General features: G+C 42.3%; 1 protein-coding gene across 4 annotated transcripts in view; it reads right to left on the bottom strand.

Annotated features, from left to right (window-relative positions):
• Positions 1-12,310, bottom strand: part of Tsc22d2 (TSC22 domain family member 2) — a 48,419-nt gene extending 36,109 nt beyond the window's left edge. The window contains exon 1 of one of the 4 annotated variants that reach the window (XR_006849073.2): positions 9,985-12,310. Coding sequence is in view for 2 of the 4 variants with exons in the window: in XM_046431312.2 (XP_046287268.1) it covers positions 9,985-11,960 (1,976 nt within the window). In the remaining 2 variants the exon portion in view is untranslated. The remainder of the gene's footprint in view (positions 1-9,984) is intronic. The other 3 variants (XR_006849074.2, XM_046431312.2, XM_046431314.2) reach the window with 3 other exon arrangements.
• Positions 12,311-14,122: the final 1,812 nt, after the last annotated feature.

Below are 14,122 nucleotides of genomic sequence, written 5' to 3'. Positions count from 1 at the left end.
CTTGGAATACAGTCAATGCTCAACAGCTATCATTTTGTATACAAAATGACACAAATGTAATTCTGAGGCCCTAATAATGTGCATTTAGAAAGTCTGCAGAATTATGGGTACAGTTAGAAAACTATTTCTAAGGTCTACTGCAAGAGTACTCAAGTATCAGTGATCATCAAGACAAATGCACAACAGAACTCTGATTTCAAAACTCAGATGAAGGCTAATTAAGTTGTGTAATGTAACTGTACTTAGAAGTCAGTCTGCCAAATCAAATGAAAACCAGCTGAAACAACTGGAAACTCAACTGGGATTTCCCCCCCCCCCCCTTTTTTAAACCAGGCCTGTGTAGGACCATATGGGAACTAGTTTGATGTCCTCACAGGTCTGTTAGAGACCCCAAATTTAGACAGAATGACTCAAAGAGTTAGGTAGTAAATACTTCCCTTCAAAGTAAACTTAGAAGTTACTCTCCAAGTCTGGAATTAAAAATTCACAAACAAGAACTTTAAAGATGCTCAAATATGAGGATGACATTTAAAAAAAAAAAACACTTCAGATTTTGGCCAATTCATCTGCCAAATAAATTGGTTTCAATAAAGTCATATGACTTAAATTACGGAATTCTAGCATTTCTTAGCATAACAGTAAAATTTCTCTTATAAGTTAAATGTAAAGTGGAAAAAAAAGAACATATCTACAGTGTGAAAAGAACCTACAAAATGAAATACAATCAATGAACTTATCTTTAAAATGTCAAGAATATTGCAAAAGCTGAAAATTAACACTTATTCTATATATACTCAAAATGAAGAAGGCATTTGGAGTTATACAGTCTATATACCACAGAAAACTTAAAAATAGTCTAGATTCTAAAGATAAAAAATTTAGAGTGCCTACTAATGAGACATGAGATTTTGGAACGGGATGAAGTTAAGTGACAAGAGTGCTTGCCTAACATGCACAATTTAGCAGGCACTGGTAAAAAGAAAAAAAAAAAAGTTTTTTTGGTTGTTGTTCCTGGAATACTACTTCAAGTAAAATGTTACCCATAAACTGAGTGTCCCCCTTCCTATTTTTAAAGCAAGTAGCAACACTTTAGCTCAAAATATTAACAGGCGTAGATAAAAGATTTCAAATCTCTGAGACCTAGCTAATCAAGAAATCTAAGGGAAAAAGAGAGAGAAAAAGAACCATTTGTAAATACTAACAGGCCTGATCATCAGACTTCTGTTTTGAAATGGCATAAAAATTGAGGGGATTTGGGCTGGGGTTGTAGCTCAGTAGTAAAGCACTTGCCCAGCATGCATGAGGCACTGGGTTGGATCTCCGGCACCACATAATACAAACAAACAAATAAAATAAAGGTAATACGTCAAAAAAAAAAAAAAAAAAAACCAAATGAGGGGATTAAGAGTCCAAGGAAAACTGTTAATAGAATCATTTCATAGTTACAGTCTATTAAACCCAAAAACATCAAAAGGTAACTGAAATGTAAAAATTTATTTAAAAAATATTGAACTTTATATAGTTTGGTCACAAATTGTCTTCTGTCCAAGAAATAAAATTTGAAACCAGTTTCCTAACCATTCTAAATACAGAACCAACCAAGCAATTCTTAGGATGACTGCAGTGTTTCAACCACCTAAATGAAATTATTGATTTCCTAGTTGGAGCCATTTTCAAAATCGCTGAACAAAATATATTCCTCCTTGACTTTATATACTACATGGTCTATCACCACTATTCAAAGTACATGAAAATAGGGCATCAGAAAATGACACAAAACAAAACACTTTAGTAAGACACTATCTTTGTCAGATAACTATGACAGGGAGGGGAAAAATACACATATACCCACACTGTAGAACAAAGCTACAAAAGTTGATGAGGCTTCAAAGGATATGTGAGTCCTGAACTCAGTGAACATTTTCTTTTATTTATGTCAAAATTCAACTTCAGAGACTCTTTGAATAGAAACCAGGGAAGTACAATAAGCAGATGATAAACAAGGGCCACTTCCATATTACTATCTAGGGATTATAAATGGTTAAAAATATCCTTTAGATAAAGGGTTACAACACAACACTTCAGTGGCTACAGTAACTTTCCCTTCCTCCCAGTATCTCATCCTCTGCCAAGTAATAAAAGCAAAAACTTCCAACTCTGGAAACACACAAGAGCACTAGTGTGGAGGTTGAAGACAAGCAAGAGACTATGCTTTATCACTTAACAGCTATGTGTTTCAAACTTCTAGAGCCTCGGCTTTCCTAATCTGTTAAGGGAAAGGGCGAGGGGGAGGGGAGGAAGAAAGCACTTCTTTACAGGTTATTGCAAAAATCAAATAAGATTATGTATACAGAGAGCCAGACACTATTAAGCTTGATTTGTGTTTAAGATAGGGCTATGGTTTCCAAATTATGTTGTATAAAAAAACAACTTTTGGTAGAGTATCTTAACATATACCAAATGTTTCATCTCCATCAAGGTAATACCCAGGCAAACAATAGTTAAGTTTAGAACTAGGTGTACCAAAGTATGTAACACGTTCCCCTGAGTATTTTAATTTGGGGGACTCAGTGCATCTCCATGTACTCCCAAAACATAACTCTGTTGCAAGATTTTAATTTAAAATACAATGATCACTGAAAGGAGAGTTGAAATGGCTACAAAATAAGTATTACTTGAACAATAAAAGCTTCAAGAAACACATTTAATAGCAACCAAAATCTTATAAAAATTTAAATTTATCAAGATTTTAAGCCTTTCATTCTGGTTCTGGTCAAGTTAATCAAATCATTTTTCAAAATGACAAATTCTTACTCTTCCATGTCATTGCACAAGGTGCCCTTTCCCTTAGTTTGGAAAAGTATCCCTTTCTCTTATCAGTAACCTAATCTAAATGACCCTTTTAAGATTTCAAGAGTGGGTCTCAGAAGCATGCACATATAATGATTTGACTCTGAGAACACAAACTAGATGTCAGAAGAACAGAGGTGGCAGAGAGCTTTCAATTTTTCCTTTTGTATATTTTGAACTATATAAATATATACTTATACAAAGAATAACTTATAAACAGAAGTTAGTCTAATAACCTCGTAATTGTTAAATGACTTGATGTTTTATATTGTCCCCATTAGCACCTTATATTTAGTCTACAATGTATATATATATATATATATATATATATATATATATATATATATATATATATATGATAATCACTTTCATATAGCCTGAGATCTTGGAAAACAGTAGTCTTATTTTTGTATCTCAGTGCTTACTATTCAGAAAATACAATGAAAGATGAATGATTGACATATTGTTACTTTAATGTTTACTTAGACATTCAATCTGCTGAATGAATATTTGCAAATCTCATTTACTATCACACAATGGTCCTGTGACAAAAAAAAAAAAAAAAGGTTTAAAATAAGAGAAAGGTTTAAACTAGCAGCTCTCTCATGAAGCTTATCTTGTTAACTCAATAGAGCTAGAAGGAATCTTAAAATCTGAGCCCTTAAGTCTAGCTTTACCAATGAGGAAAATTGAGAGAAGTTAAAGAACTTGACCAAAGAAACCAGCAAAGTTGTGGCAGGGCCAAGTTTAGAACACAATTTGCTGCCAGATGTAGTTGCAAATGTCTGGAATCTCAGCAACTCGGGAGGCTGAGGCAGGAGGATCACAAGTTCAAGGTTAGCCTCAGCAACTTAGCAAGACCTTGTCTCAAAATAAAAAGTGAAAAGGACTTAGGATATAGCTCTGTGGTCAAGTGCCCCTGGGTTCAATCCCAGTTCCAAAAGGGGTAGGGGGGGGGATGAGAACACCACACTTTGTTATACTTCTTACTACCTCATGACCTTACTGGCCTAAAACATCTCCCTTTCTCTGACTACATCCATAACATATAATTACACTTGCAGAATCAAAATTGAAGACTACTGATACAAATTGTAGCATGTCAAGAGGTGATTTGGACAGATAGTACTTTGGATGCAAAAATATTCATATTTCTGTGATGAACACTTGCCATACATATTGCCTTATATTATTATTAACATATCATTGCAGCCATTATTTAATACTTTAAACCCTCCAAGATGGGTATTATCCTGTTTTATTCAGGGCAACAAGAGACAGGGCAAAGCAACTACTTTAAAGTCAAATACCTCAAATATGCAGAACAGTGGATTTCAGTCCAACTACATCTGATTCCACTGTCTGACTGTAATGGTCACTCTTACATGGTATGTTAAAACATAATTAAATTGATTCTGTTTGATCAAGAGCCCCCTCCCCTTTTCTGTCTTTGTTGTTTTCAAAAGGTAAGTCATATATAAGATCTATTTTATTGGGCTTAAAATATGAAATCAAAACTGCTTGGTAAAACTGAATTCTATTTTAGTAACTATTGAGCTTTAAATTTGCTTTGGAAATCCTTTATTCACAGATTAAACAATTTACTTGTAAATAATGAAGCTGGATAGTCTGAAACATTAAAATAACATTTGCAAACACTAGTATTACTAAAATGACTGACACATTTATCACAAAATTTATCTCCGACAAAGCAATATTCACTAGCTAAATTCTAGCAAAAGCTATGGGATAGGAAATTTTAAGTGATTTTCACTTATTTGTCCTGCTTTCTCTAATAGTAGGTGTGTGTTCTGGGCCACCACTAACAGAATTACTCTCAATTACCTGTAAAATTTTCATTAACCATCCTATTATACACAAACAACTAGAAGAATGAGATCTCTTTTTTAATTTTTTAAAACAATTATTAGTATAAGTGCAAAGAAATAAAGATAAAATACTTAAGTCTAATTTGAGGTTTTAAATTTTGAGAGGTTCAGAGCAGCATTTGTGAAACTGAATTTACCTGACTGAAAAGTAAAAATTATGCCAACATTTTTTTAGAGATAAAGCGGCCAACTAATATACCTTAAATATTACCAGAAAAGTTCAAAATGTACATATTTAAGTATATTTATTAGTGTCATGGAATGATGCAAACTGGATTCTGTTCTGAAATCTTTACGTGACAAACCAAGTTTCGGCCCTGAACAATGCCAGATAAAGAATATAGCAAATATTGAGACTATTTTAAGAATTGCTGTGGGAAAGACATCAAATCAATGATTCAGGTATGCACATTTGTGGATGCAGTAATTAGCATTATGCCATCAAAAATAGTAGCCTCAAATCACAACCCACTGGTTGAATATAAGGAAAAACTACAAACTGAAAGGATTTACTCCAATTTAGGAATTTTGCTGCACATCCCCTATAAATACTGTCATTTCCTAAGATTTCTTACTGGAAAATTTGCTTTCCCCATTCATAAGGAATTACTTGGGGAACTCAGGCAACATTTAATCAGAAAAAAATTAAATCGCTATTCTTTACTATTAACAACTATTCCTTCTAAGATCATGTCACATGTTATTCTGCCATATTTTCTTCCATCTTGGTTATCTGTTATCACTTATATTTCCTGGCCTCCAACTCCTTATCATTTTAGGAAAGTTAAAATTATTTTATACTCTCCTAACAACCATTCCTGTTAGGAAAGAAATTATTTTGATTTATCATTTGGTGGGGCTGTACTAGAAGATCTGAGAGCATGACTGCTTCCACTCTTCTCTTCTTCTGTGCAGAGACAGAAAAACTCCATTCGAAATTACCAAGTACCAGACCCATTAATCCAGTATCATGCTATTTCCAAGTTTGTGCTATCAGAATCTAGAAGAATAAATATCAGGGAGTACATACATACCCCTACTACCAGTCCTATATAAAATGACTTATTCCCACACTGATATGCCCTTATGTTTTCTAAAAACATTAACCAATAATTGGCCTATATTAATTAATGCACAAAAATTTTTAAACAATATGTGTCATTGACTATAAAGGTCACACTCCTACTGATATAGAAATTTCAGGTACTCTAGAATATCATCCAGCCTTTCTGGAAATCTATAATTTTCTTTACGTCAAGCCATGTTTATGACTAAAATATATATTAGTAATTAGGCACTTCTGATGAATACACCAATAAATATCATTTTATACTAAACAATGACACATATGCATATAATCACATATGCACAGAATTTTATACTTGGGTTACTCTTTGGTAAAAGTGCCCTCTCAAAGGCTTATGTAGACATAAGATGGCATCTAATATGTGATTTACACATCAACTGAAAAGTTGGATGAGAAAAATTACCTCTAAAATTCAATATATAAAGAAATGTAAAGCCCAGTGTGGTGGGCACAAGCCTATAATCCCAACTAACCTGGAGGCTGAAGCGGGAGAATCTAAAGTTTAAGGCCAGCCTGGACAGTTTAGAGAGACTGACTCAAAATAAACAATCAGAAGTGCTGGGAACATACACGTGCTCAGCAGTGGAGTGCTTGCCTAGCATGTGCAAGGCCCTGGGATAAGACCCAGTCTGCAAAAACAGAGAGAAATGAAAGCTCCCAACAAACACAGATTCAAGTAAGGAGTTTCCATGTTTTTGATTTGAGTGCAGTGAGATTTTCATGTAATACAACTCTGAAAAGTACCTATAAGTTTTAAGTTTTACAGTAAAGAAAGTTCTGCCTCTTGGTATACATCTATATAATCCTCTCAACTTCAAAAAAAAAAGAAAGAAAAAAAATTCCATTAAAAGTACATATTCACATTTATATAAATGAACAAAATTTGTATTTATAGCACATACCAGGGCACACCATTTAGTATTCACAATTTATACTCTGTCAATCAGTAGTCATTAGCAAACTACAAAAATAAAAACCATTAACCAGATACACAGATACACACACACACACACACACCACTAAGGGATCCTTACAATTAGGTTTTTAACAGTCTTGAGCTGCAGTTGACAGTTCACAATTGCAGCCATTCATGGGAGTTCCTGGAATATGGCCTATAGAGATCACACTGGTCTATGATCTATGGAAAGCAATCTCCTACTGTGTTCCTTTTAGGGCCAGTAATATTTTACACTTTCCCCCATTTAGAGGAGTCTGTTCAATGTATAGGTAGTAGTTTAATACAAATTCTGTACCATTCACTGTAAAAGTGATACACAATTCTTTATAAAGTATATTTTCAGCCATTGTATATCCACCAGTTTACATAAAATCAATTTGAAGAGTCTCAACAACTAATCATGAGCCTTTTTAACGAAAATGTCTAAAAAAGATATCATGGTAATTAATAACATAGTCAGCAAGTAATGAAATTTGAGAACTTTTGCAATACAATCATCAGCCCTTTCAAAGGTATAACATTTAAGATACATTAATATAAGGCCTGGTCCTGCAATATAAATGACCTTGAAATTGAACTTATGGAGTCTCATATTAGGTAATGGAACCAAAAATCACAAAATAAGAGTTTTCGGCCTAAAACCCACACTAATTTTTGTTTTCCCTCCTTTTCTCAAAAAAAAAGAAAGAAAGAAAAAGAAAAAGGAAAAAAAAAAAGAAAAAAAAGATTACATTATTACATTTACTAAAATCCTAAATTTCTTAAATTTACAAATATTTCCTTGGGATCTAAAGGATTTGTCAACTAGTCACAAAGTTTGTCTTAATTACCCAGGACCTCTCATTCCAATTTATTTTACTTTGAATGACTGCAAATAAAACTGAGTAGAATTTAATAAGGCAATCCAAAACCAACGTACTAAAATTGAGATTTTTTAGTAAAACTGTAGTATCCCTAAAAACAGTCATCTTATAATTTAATTTATGCCTGGAAAACTCTATGATTTCAACCTTAAAACATTAAAATACCCTGTCTTTTACAAAGGCTTTTGGTTAAAAAAAAAAATAAATTACTATTTCTACTTAATGGATTCAATCCTTCACCAGGTGTGTTGGTCCTGTGATAAAACGTCAAATGTGTAAGATTACATCTTGGAAACTAGCATGTTAAATTAAAAACCAATGAAAGTTTGTAATAAAAATTAGAATTGCACATTTGATAAGCAACACAAATTTTAAAAGACTGGGGAGAGGGAGGGAAGTCTCATGTTTAAAACAGGACTACACACATATCAAAACCCTTGCACAAGATTAACTGCTGCAAACTGCTAAGAATGTATGATAGTATCTGTAGTTCAAACATGGAGTCTGTGAATGATTCTTCAGATGATCAACTTTTAACACAGTAAGGACAAACAAATGCATCTCTGAGATCATACCCTAAAGAATACATTTCAGAATTTCAGAGATCTGTCAACAGATCTCTCTGCTTCAGTCCATAAAATCTCATTAAAGTTCTGAGAAGTATAATTACATATTCACAAACTAAGAAAGGTGTGATGTATTTTTCATTCATAGATATACTTGTGCATGGAAAGGAGGGGTGGTTGGTAAACCAGTCATTTCTTGAAGAGATATGGGGCAGTGCACAGAAACAGAGGTAATTAAAAGGTTATTTACCAATTTATCAGGAAAAAAAAAATTGGTGTCTTGCAACTAGAAGAGGTAAGATGCCTGTCAATTATTATCAAAGGCGAAAAAAAAATGGACTCAATTTGATTTCAGGTTTGCCCCTATATGTGGAAATGGGAGCATCTATAAAAGGAGAAAGATTTTTCTAAGTGGCTTGTGGAATCAGTTTCTTTACTTGGTAGTCTCACCCATGTAAAATTTCTCAAAGACTAGCTAGCTGAGCTCACTTATGGGTATGTGGAGTTCTCAAGTGGAAGAAAGACTCCCCACAAGCAAGTCACCTATAAAAGAAGATGAACTTTGAATTACAAAAAGTAGTGAAGATAAAAGAATTTCAGTGAGCATTTTTCAAACCAACAGAAGTATATAGCAAAAATACAAGGCTAATTAGAAATGGGAAGTTAAGAAAAGAATGTGAAGAAACTAAGAAACATAGGTAGAAAAAAATTTTAACATTTTACTGTATCTTTCTACATAAACCCACAAAAATAGTTTTGTTTAAAATTAATCTGGCTCAAAAAACTCTGTAAATAAATATGTAACTGTAAAATGTCTGAACTCACTCTGTAATTTTTAAATGTAATTTAAAATGTTGTAACAAGTATTTTAAAATCTACTGTATTTGTAGCATGTCAAACTTCCCTGCAATGTTTCTTCAAAACCACTAAAAACCCTCATTAAACTATAACTAAACATCAACTCTTGTAGAATGATGTAGCAACACAATTTTCACTTAGACCATTAAAAAAGCATCCCTTACATAGAGGGAGCCAATTATTGACATTTACACTATAAAATTACTCCTAATTTCAAGAACTACATGTTCTTTAACTATGTTGAAAGAATTTTCAGGCCTTTCCTTTTCTATATTAAAAGGACTCATGGAAGATAAGAACATCTTTCCAATATATTTTTTGTTTAATAAAACAAAAAAATAATATCTTAGAAAAGTCACTGGGAAGTCTCACAACCCTCTTCTATTTAAAGGTTGAACTAAGTATGATCTTTGAAGCTGAATTTGACACTTCACTCTCTCTTCAGCCTTTCCAGATACACTGGAGACCATTCCTTACCTGGTTTTTTTTTTTTTTTTGCTAGAGGGGCAGTCTGCTTTCCCAGAATGGAAAACTTAATTCATGTTTCAGCACCAAAATTCACACTGGTAAAACTGCCATAGTGCTCAAGTGTGATTAATATCTAACAAAAGGACAATCCTTTGGGAGCATACTAGCTACCACCCCTAAATTATTAAGGTTACACTGAAATCCATATTTGAATAAAGTGTTGCATCCCTACCCATTTAAGAAACTTTTTAAGAAACCATGACAAGCCCAGTTCTCTCATTACAGGCATTTACTTCAACAATTTAAATCAATTTTACTAAACTAAATTTTATATTTAAAAATAAAGAGGCCTCAATTGAAAAAAGAAAATTTCCCAAAGCTGCAGCCTATGCTATGATGTTTGGCCAAGCATTCCTATCCAATATTTAAAATAAGAGTTCCATACCTGTCTTCATCACCATCAACAGGAATAGCTATGCTGAACACAGAGGTGGCGAGGTTGTTCATAGGTGTTAACTGGAGGGGGTTGGCCAGGGCATCTGCAACAGGAGGCTTCACAACAGGCTTATTTTCAGCAATGAGAGAAAGTGGTGGTTGAGGTAGGGGTTCTGATTTTCTTCTAGTATCGTCAACTTGCCCGACTAAAGGCTGGGTCTGAGTCTGAAACTGGCTTAGGTCAGACTGTGGTAGACTTGTTGGTGCGCTGTGAGTGCCTTGGGCTAAGGGCAGCCCAACATGCTGGAGGAGGCTGCTGCTCCTGCTGACTGGCGTATGGCTGCTCAGCTGCTGTGACTGGGCCAGAGGCGCGGGTACATTTGGCATAGTAACAGAAGTGGTAGACACACTAGGCACGCTTGGAGCGGGCAACGCTGCAGGCACGTTTGGAACTCCGGGCACCACGGTGTGAGGGCCACCAGGCACTGCTGACAGCTGACCACTGCCACCGATCTGCGGCGGAGGCACCGACGGGGACTGCCCGGGCCCCGCAGGACCCATGCCCTGCTGCACCACGCCTCCCACAGCAGCCGGGGGCACACCAGCTGGCTGACAAAGCGCGGCCTGCCCGCCCTGCGTAGGTCCCGGCCCCGGAGCCACAGCTTCACTGGGCTGAGGAGACGCACTCACTAGCTGCGCGGCCGCCGAGGCGGGGTTCTGGCCGGCGCCCAGGGGAAAGCTGGACGCGGCGGAAGGGGTCGCTCCGGCGCTGGTAGATGAGGGCTGCGCGGGGCTCGGAGGCTGCAAGCCGGACACGTGCTGCTGCAGGTACTCACTCTGGCCGGAGGGCTGTGCCGGCAGCAAGTGCCCAGGCGGCATCTGAGGCTGGGGGTACGAGAAGTGCTGCGGGTGCTGCGCGGCAGAAGCGCCGCCGGCCGGGCCAGGCTGCGGAGGCAGGGGCACAGCCGGCTGCGCCAGGGCTACATTCGTTGGCGGCAGGACCTGTCCCCCGGGCCCCGGAGGGGCGCCGCCCGGCCCGGCCCCCTGGAGCTGGCTCGGCGGTGCGGCTGCCATCATGGGCTGCGGCCCGGCAGAGGCTCCAGCGAACGGCGGCAGCGGAGCCGAGCTTGGAGCCACAGCCCCACCTACGGGCGGCGGCGGCTGCGGCTGCCCAACGCTGAAACTCTGCGGCGCGGCCGGAGCGGGCTGGCTCATCTTCTCCGACGGGGGTGGCTGTGACACAGCAGTCGAGGAGCTGTCAGTTCCCGAGTCGGGCCCGTGCGCCCCCTGCATGGAGGCCACCACCACCACCACCGACCCTCCGGTGGCTCCCAGGCCGCTGTCCCGCTCAGCAGTCTGGTCGAAGGTATTGCTATGCCGAATGCAGTCCCCTGAGCGGGTCAGGACGCTGCTGTCCGAGTCCCGCTCGTAGTACTCCATGCACGTCCATCGGCCGCGGCGGAAGGGTTCCCCGCTGCCGTGGTCTAGCTTGATCACACGGAAACGAGAACTACAAGTGGTGGGGGGCTGCGCTGGAGGGGCCGTCCCTGGTCCGCTGGACGAGCCCGCCACTGGGGGGCCGCCGGGTGCCCCCGAGGTGGGGGCCGAGGTGGCGGCCGCCGCCAGGGAACTGGAGAGTGCACCGGCCACGCTCCGGGCTGAAACGGCTCCTCCTCCGTTGGCGGGCGCAGCCGCCGCGGCCGCCAGCTGCCCGTCCAGGAGGAGGTTCGGGGAGACAGTCCCGGGAGTCTCCGTGTCCCCAACATTGTTGAGCGTCTCTTCAGAGGAGCTGCGCTCGCAGACCTCCTCAGGGCCGTAATCCGTGGCTCGGGAAACGTCGAATATCTCGGAGGAAACGTCCTCAGTGCGTGACTCGTCCGGGTCGTCCAGGCTCTCGGTGTCCTCTGTGATGCTAGTGGCCACCTGGGCAGTGGTGACACTGGTGATTTGGAAGCAGCTCTTCTTCTTGGCCGGCATCTTGGACATGGTGAAGAAGGCTGGCGAGCAGCGAGGACCGCGGCTCCTCGGGGATCCCACTGGAAACCGCGGAGGGCAGCGCAGGGCCCGCAGACAAAGTCCACTTCGCGCTGGTGCGAGGCCCGCCGCCCTACGAGTCACGGGCTGCTGCGGCCGCCGGGCGAGGCATCCTCCTCTCGCTTCCTCCTCGCCTCCTGCGGCGGCTCCGCCTTCCTTTCAGTCCCGCGGCCGCGGCGCCGCAATTCAATCCCAGCGACGGCGAGCGCGGCGGCAGGGGCGGGCCGGCGGCTTCCTCCGGGCGCGGGCCGCCGCGGTCAGTCCAGCTCGGCGCTCGGCACTCGGCGCGGCCGCAGGCCCGGCGGGGGCGGAGTGGGAGGCGCGGGCGTCGGCGGCGCGAGGGGCGGCGCTGCCCCGCTCCGGCTGCTCCGGCGGCGGCTCTTAGGAGGGTCGGCGGGAGAGTGCGGAGCCGCGGGCTGCTGGGCGGCGCGGAGCCGCGGCCCGCCCTCCCGGCTCAGCCGGAGCGCGGCCCCAGAGACATGTCGCCTTCTCCGGCGGAAGCCCGCTCCGGGGGAGGGAGGCCGCGCGGTCCTCCCCTGACGGGGGAGCCACCCGCGGGCGGCGGCGGCGCGGCCTCCCCTCGCGGCTCCCGGGAGAGAGAGGGGCGGCGGCGGCGGCGGCGGACGGCGGGCCGGCGGGCGGAGGCGCCCGGGCTGCGTGAGGGAGCGGCGGTGCCTCCCGGCTCCTCCTCAGCGCGCCCGCCTCGGAAACGCGGAGAAACTGAAATTCAAACTGCTGAAGCGGCGGCTGCAGCTCCCTCCCCTCGGCCAAGATGGGGCTGAAATGGCCGCGCCAGGGATGCTGGGAGGAGCAGCCGCAGGCCCGCTGCCGCCGCCGCCGCCGACTAAAATGCCGCCGCTGCCGCAGCCGCCGCCAGCGCCGCAGCCGCCGCCGTTCCGTGACGCACCGGCGTCGTGACGTCACCGCCCCGCCCCCTCCGGTTTCCTGCGGAGTTGCGCGTGAAGGCCGCGGGGGAGGGCAGTGGGCGGGGCCAGGGGTTAGAAAAGGGGAGCTGTTTCTTTATTTAAAAAATTTTTAAATTTAAAACGTGCGCCGCAGGTTCCTTGAGAGTTGAGGAGCCGGAGGCAGCTACCATTCCCAACCTCGAGGAGCGCCCCGCGCGTCGTCGGCTGTCCCACTCCGTGGGTGGCGAGGCTGAGGCCGGAGGCCGGGTGTGCCCCGTCAGTCTCCGCGGAAGGGTCCTGAGAAGTGAGTGCCAGAGGCACCGGCCGTCGCCCGACGGCAGCCCGCCAGACCGACCCCAAGCGGGCCCCTCGGGCTGGAAAGCCTGCCGCCCGCGGTGGCTTCGGGGCCGCTGCCCGGGCGACGTGGATTCCCGGACGGGGAGTTCCCGGATCCGCTGGGTTCCAGGGGGAAGAGTCCACTTCAACTCCTGAGGCTGTTTTCACTTTCAGCACGAAGTCAGCTGTGGGTTTCGTGGGCGCAGAACCTGCAGTGCTCAGAGTCGCAGGTCTGCCTTTTGTTTACTCTCAACTCCTGGGCTCCGGATTGGGCCACGAATTGACCCTGACGGTCAGACAGCACTATTCCTTGTCCTGGCAGAGAGCAGCTATGAAAGTACTGTGATTCTATTATCTCATAGCTACTTTCAGCAAAAGAAGGTGGTAAGGCTGTCCTTTTAAACAATGGTAGCTCTTGAACTTTGACATACCAAAGCAGTCCTCCTTTAGGTAGGACCCAAGAAAGCTTGATGGAAATCAAGAGTTCATCTCTATTGTAGCTTCAGAAATCAAATCAAGACTTACATAAATCAGTACATCAACTGTTCTAATCAGTTCTTTGAAAAATAATTTTGAAAAATAAAAAGACTTTTTATCCCAAAACATGTTTTGAGAATTAAATTTGTACAGAATTTGTAAAGTCTTTAGATGTATTTATAGAGATAGTTTTTTGTTTTTAACTCAGTATGCCCTTCAAACCCAACTGACAGAGGTCAGGATGTGAAATAAGACCACATAATAACATCCCTGTTTCTTAAGGGGGTAGGAGAGTAAAGAGACAAAGTGTAACATTATGCTGCTATTGTGGCAGAGATAGCTAATGGAATGTTTCATTTCCAAATCTGCAGTTTTACTTATTGTTAGAGATAATTT

The sequence above is a fragment of the Marmota monax genome, unplaced genomic scaffold (assembly GCF_021218885.2).
Source record: "Marmota monax isolate L192 unplaced genomic scaffold, Marmota_monax_Labrador192_F-V1.1 WCK01_AAM20220418_F8-fsc00022, whole genome shotgun sequence".
Lineage (NCBI taxonomy): Eukaryota > Metazoa > Chordata > Mammalia > Rodentia > Sciuridae > Marmota > Marmota monax.
Note: the sequence above shows the minus strand (reverse complement) of the source record. Positions and strands in the feature narration are given on the sequence as shown.